A 6,704-nucleotide genomic window follows, 5' to 3' on the forward strand; every position below is an offset into this window, starting at 1 on the left:
TGGGGCGAAACGTTGGCTCATTAAAATAGTATAATTCTACTATTTGAGTTTTTTTGACCGCACCCGGACCATATTCCTTTCATAATATTTAAATTCATTTTGGTAAAGTAATTAAACCAATGTAATGATATATTGTAGACAAGGTCATTAAGGTATGCTGTCTGTCCGCAACAATGACATAAGCGCTGTTTTACAAAACAGAATAATATGTAATTTCATTATGGTAGAACTTTTCGTTTTTGAGCTGTTCACGCATACAGAGAGCATTTCGTGAGACTTAGTTATTTGGTCTCAGACCTCAAGACAATCATTTCCGTCTCAAACTCGAATTCGAACTTTTTCACGATCACCATACTTTCCCTTACTACATATTACTCATATAGGGATATTAAAGTAAAAATTATTTTGCATTGAACATATTTCATCGATTTTTCTGTTGACTGGAGTCAATTTGTAAGACAACTCTGAGGCATTCTCTACTCTGTTTCTAGTTCAAATAGAACCTAAATCTACTATACTACTTTAGCAATACGTTCAACACTAAATAAAATCAAAACTGCACATAGAAAAGGATGAAATGACGGCACCTACTTTGCTATAATGAAGAATAAAATAGTTATGATTAGTTTCGTTTTTGAGCTAAGCAATCAAACGCATCCACACAGAATATTTTCTATATAAGCTATTGAGAAAACTAATTTGAAATTGTATCTCAACACTGCACCTAACTATATATATAGATCACACACCTCGTATCATGCACAATTGCTTAAAGTAATAGCAGTCACTTAAGTGTGATCAGGGACAGAAATAGATTATTCAATTTTAAATTATTTAAAGCTAAGTTTAAACTTGTGAAAATTGATGTATATTTCAAGCAGTTCAAATGTGGCAAATCAAAGATAATAAAAATAAAATGAATTGATCGTCAACTTGATTGCCATTACGCTGTATAATTTATGTAAAGAAATATTTTAACACTTACCCAAATTCTCTGACATTCCTGTCAACGACGCATAGCTATGCTTCCCACTGTAAGAGAACCTCAACAAATAGACTGGCGAAGTGTTGATGCCTGAATGGAGTCTGGCCGCTTTAGCAATACCATTGATGAATAATCTGTCACTCAAAGCCTGAAACAAATAACTGCTATAATTTTTGCGAAACTTAAACATTATTAATTTTAATGATCGGTTAATAATTGTAGATTATAAATGAGGAGAAAATAGTTGGAGAGGGGGTGGTCAGTAAAGAACAGAAATAAGTAAAACTTATTTACTACTGCCAACGTTTCGGCAATCACAAAAAAAAAAAAAAATCAGAATTATGGTTGTTTCCTTTAAGAAACGAAATATGTAAAAAAAGGTGTGTCTCCCCCCCCCCCGCACTATACGCATTTGCTTAATAGTAATTAACAGCACTAGCGCCCCTTTTGACCAATATAGTAATAGTAAAAGAGCCGGGAAGAAAAAAAGGCAGTTATCTCACCCCAATTATTGATTACTTAATTGAAAACTATGTATAATTACTAGTCAAAATTAATGAGTCTGCAAAGTATAGGTAGGGAGAATAAAAAATGGCAGCTGTTTCCAAACGTTAAAAATAATTAATTTCTCATCTGATCTCTATATCTTAAAAATTAACAACAACATTAGGAAATCTAAGAGAACATTATTTAAAGAAGAGTGAATTTATTGAAATATTAGCCCTAAAAGAGCTATTTACGTCCAATAGTTCTCGAGATATAGCTTTTTAAAAAACAAAATTTCTTAAATATCTACTAAAAGATTTTGAGTTAGTTAATTTATTTTGAGAAATATATATCTCATGAATTATGTGACGTACAGATATCTATTAGCACTCAAATTAAAGCTAGTTTAATGTACTATAAAGAAGTTTATGACCTTTACCTTCGTAGGAATAGTCGTTTTCATAATATTTGCCAAAATAAATTGATTTATAGTTGTTCGGATAATAAGTTTAATTTATGAAAAACTTCATTTCAGAAACCATTGGACGTACAGATGTCCACCACCGCGCAAATTAAAGCTAGTTAAATTTACTACAAAATACTTAATTTTGTTTATCTTTGTAGGAGTAGTAGTTTTTATGATATTTGACAAAATAAACTCACAAAAAATTTCTAGTTGTTCGTATAAAACGTTAGATTTTTGAAAAAATATATCTCTAGATCCATAAGACGCACATATATCTGCCATTACTCACAATAAAGGAAATTTAACTTACTATAAAGTAGTTTATGACACTTATCTTCGTTGCGGTAGTAGTTTTTATGATATCCACATATGAATATAAATTTAGCAAATGAAAATTTGTCCGAACAACTATAAATCAATTTAGTTTAACAAATTTCATGTAAACTATTACTCCTACGAAGATAAACACCTTAAGCTACTTTATAGCTCATTAAACTAGCTTTAATTTGAGTGCTAGTAGACATCTTTACGTCAAATGGTTTTTGAGATCTACATTTTTTCAAAATCAATTCACTAACTACGATCTTTCATTCCGTCCCATACAACATATTTATGAAACGTTTTCTTAGGTTTTCTTTTGTTGTTCTTACTTTTAAAGATATAGAGCTCCGAATGAATTTTTTTTTTTTAACGGCTTTGAATCAGCCGCCATTCTTTATTCCCCCTCTACCTATACTCGGCAAACTCATCAATTTTGACTATTAATTATACATAGTTTTCATTAAAGTAATCAAAAATTGTGGTGAGATAACTGCCTTTTTTCTCCTCTTGGGCTCTTGTACTATAAGAAACAGTCTCCAGCTTTCTGTGGCATAAAGTGAACACGATAACAGCGCCATTTCTTTCTCCGTTAGATTTAGAGAAATGACCTTCGTACTCTCCTACATTCAAGTTATGATGCGAGAATAACTCAAGGAAATGGTTCCCTAACTAGGGACAGGAGCCGGGAGAGTGGATGATAAGGAGAGAGAAGATGCCGTCTTCATCCATATAAACGTCCACTTCAGTGAGTTTACTCTAATTTTCACAACCAATCTACAGTAACCAGATCTTTGTACACACCGACGCATTAATATTGTGTTCTTCACTGGCCCCCATTCAAAATAATATAATTAAAATTTAACCCATCTTCTCCTTATTTATTAATTTTTTAACTAATTAATTACAATGCGCATTAAGGATTCTTTCGGATGATTTTGGAAAGTAAAAACAGGTATGGGAGGAATTAGATGGTTCCGTATAGCCCCAAAGCTCTAAAGCTCTATGTCCAAATATGTGTAAGTGAAAGGCCTGTGAAAGGCGCATTCTGGGTTCTTAGCTATCCAGTATCTTTAAAGAATATTTTCTATTGATAGGTTGAATGCTACCATCCATCACCACCCGGAATCTCTTCCTACAAGGAAATAAATAAATGTTCTGAGAGTTTTTCAATTACATGTTGAAGTAATTTCAATTGACCAAGATTTGTGTTGTAAAAAAAAATCTATTGCCTGATATTATTTTATATCTTTTAGCTTTCAAATGTAACGTCATTATTTTACCGTCAAATTCCCCCATTCCTCTTCCTTGTTAATACCTCGCATCCGCCTCAACCCCACAGTTCCCACATTCAGAAAGGTCCTGTTTTCTTCATTATTTTTTGTTTTTCTTCACCTTTATTTTATTCTTATTTCTCTTTTCAGAAGTCTTTTAGTGTATACTCTATCTATTTTTATTATATTTTTATATTTCTCTTTTATCTATTTTTTTTTGTATCATTTAATTTATCTTTATCTATTTTATGGTATTTTTATATTTCTCTTCTATCTATTTTTATATTTCTCTTTTAACTATATTTACAGCAGATTTATATTCCTCTTTTATCCATTTTTTATTGTATCATTAAATTTCTTTTTATCTATTTTACTGTATTTTTATATTTCTCTTTATCTATATTTATTTTATTTTTATATTTCTGTTTTATCTACTTTTATATTTCTCTTTTATCTATACTTATTTTACGTTTATATTTCTCTTTTATCTATTTGATTATTATATTTCCCTTTTATCTATTTTTTATTGTATTTTTATATTTTTCTTTTATCTACTTTTTATTTCTTATTATTTCAGTTTTCATTATTTGTATAATACTTTCTTGTAATTCCTGTTTTTGTTTTTTTTCCTAGGTTTTATTGTATTTTCATATTTCTCTTTTGTCTACTTTTTTTTTTTTTTTTATGGTCTTCACTTGACATCTAATTTTTAATATTTACATTGTTCATTTTTACACAAACTTTCACATATTTAAAACCATTTTTAGCCACACCTTAGTTTACATTGATTCAATGTTATTCTCATACTTTGTTACATTAATTTAGTTCTTTTTATCTTGTTTAGCCCTGACGAAGCCTTGCAAAGTGGGCTGAAACGTAAGCTCACAATAAACAGTTTGATTACTATTTGAGTTCAGTTGGCCGTACCTGGACTATCTTCCTTTTATACAAAATAATAGTCCATATGGAGTCCTAGGTACCGGATCTCTTCGTCAGAATTAAGTGATTGATAAAATTCTTCAATGGATGTGATGTGTGACTGCCGAGTTTGGTAGAAATCACAATTTTTTTTTTAAATAGCATAGGCAGGAATCAACAGGATCATAAGTTAATTCCTGCCTATGCTTCTCGTTTTTCTTCTTTAAAATGAATCAAAAAGTTTGGATCACGCATTTTTTGTAATTTACTATTTATCATTACAATAAAGTTACAGCTAAATTGAGTTCAGTGACATCAAATTATTGAACAAATTATTACCCTGATTAGATTCTTCTGGCCTTCTTTCGAATCTAAATCGATATTGTAATAATTCCTGATCTCCTGGGACACTTCATCCCTCCTCTTCTCGCAAGGGACTGTGTAATTATAATCAAACAGGTGAGGCAGGAGTTGGTTCCAGTCCGCTTTGAGCTCACTGCTCAGTTGAGGACTGGTTATTACATCTGCAAAGAATACATAAAATCTATTAGAATCGAAAAAATACACATTTTGAAATAATAATAATATTCCTGATAATAAAATATTAATAATTATGTAATGATAGTTGTCCGTGAATTGTATATGAGGAGAAGATGGTCGGGGGGAGTAGTACCAACGTTTCGACCAGAATTTCAAGCCTCCATCGGTTGGCTTTAACATCTCGTTCAAGCAGCACGATTGCATATTGCTATGTATTGACAATCCGGGGTATTATTAAGGTGTTTCGTCATCTGCCCCTATACCTGGTCAGGGTATCCTTCTGGGAAGCTTTTAGCATCCTCGGATGTGGAAACATTTGTATTAAGTTTGTCACATTACCAGAGGCCCCTGAGAAAATTAGATTGGCTAACCTTTAAGTATCGAAGCAGAAAATAGGTTAGGACGAGGGACCAGAATCAAATTAACTAGTTGCAGGCCCTTCCTGGACAAGTCAAACTTTTTGTTACACATCCTCGGCCCTGAGAAGGGGGACGCCTGCCTCGGGAGTCTTCGAACATCGATAACCAATCAGAGAAGAGATTTAAAAATAAGGTAACGCCCCAAAAGGGAAGTGGGAGAAAAAGACAAGAGGAAATCGACAAGAGAAGAACAGGACACTGAACAGGAAGCCTGAGACGAGTAAGGACCACAGTCAGGAGGATGCGCTCCGACCAGACGAAGGCCTGGACATCCCTGATGAAACAGAAGACACCCACGGCACTACATCCCACGGCATCAGCAGCTATAAGTATAAATTAACTAATAAGTAATCATGTAATAATTTATATTTTATGGCAACCTTTATCTGAATCATTTGAACCATTTTAATCATAATAACAAATTGTAAATAAATACTTAGTTTCTTTATGTAGTTTGTATACTATTATATAACCCAATATATCACTCTTTATTATACTATATAATTAATGGTAAGAACATTTTATAAATATAAAGGTATTTAATTGGTAAACTGGTAAACACACAAATAGCCTTTGGAAAGGAATCCAATTATAATAATAGTTTTTAGGACTCAATTTATAATCAATTAATTAACTTATTTTGGATAATTGCCTTCAGCGATTATCCTGGCATCCCAAGTAAATCTGCTACTAGTACATAGCATTATGAAGAAGATTGATTATGCAAGAAAATTGATAGTACCAACGTTTCGGCCAGAATTTCAAGCCTCCATCGGTTGGCTTTAACATCTCGTTCAAGCAGCACGATTGCATATATTATAATCATATTATTTTTTTATTTACATAAATATTATGATTTAATTAAATCTTATATTACTATTTGTATGATACATTTATTTTTTTTTTCGATTTCTGGACTTAAGTTCCGATATAATAGTGGCATAATTTCAATAGAAATGTTGAGGTTTTTATTGAGATCCTTCCATTTATTGTGTCTTTACGAAAATTACTTCCCATAGCAAAAACCATAAATGCATCATAATCTATATGTTAATACCTAGCATCTATATGTTTAGGTACTAACTCGAAGTTACCCAATCTTTTTCGGTTTGCGGCTCCTTATATAATCGGTTTTCCTCCGCGGCGCCCTTAATATATCAGATTTTCTAAATTTTTTACTTTCTTGAAAAATTGGAAAACTTTACTTTTTTTTAATATTTATTTATTGCTATTTACAACTGTACATTATAATACATTTAGTAAATCTGATCTAAGTTAAATTGGAGTGTTACAGGCGT

The 6,704-nt window shown here is 31.5% G+C and overlaps 1 protein-coding gene across 1 annotated transcript in view; it reads right to left on the bottom strand.

Annotated features, from left to right (window-relative positions):
* Nucleotides 1-6,704, bottom strand: part of LOC106678778 (esterase FE4) — a 34,273-nt gene that overhangs the window by 6,041 nt on the left and 21,528 nt on the right. Inside the window, exons 8-9 of the mRNA XM_014417523.2 lie at nucleotides 4,787-4,971; nucleotides 986-1,133 (exon numbers count right to left, since the gene is read on the bottom strand). Of these exons, the coding sequence (XP_014273009.1) occupies nucleotides 986-1,133; nucleotides 4,787-4,971 (333 nt within the window). The remainder of the gene's footprint in view (nucleotides 1-985; nucleotides 1,134-4,786; nucleotides 4,972-6,704) is intronic.

This window comes from Halyomorpha halys, unplaced genomic scaffold (genome assembly GCF_000696795.3).
Source record: "Halyomorpha halys isolate HHAL.00 unplaced genomic scaffold, Hhal_1.1 Scaffold159.1, whole genome shotgun sequence".
NCBI classification, from domain to species: domain Eukaryota; kingdom Metazoa; phylum Arthropoda; class Insecta; order Hemiptera; family Pentatomidae; genus Halyomorpha; species Halyomorpha halys.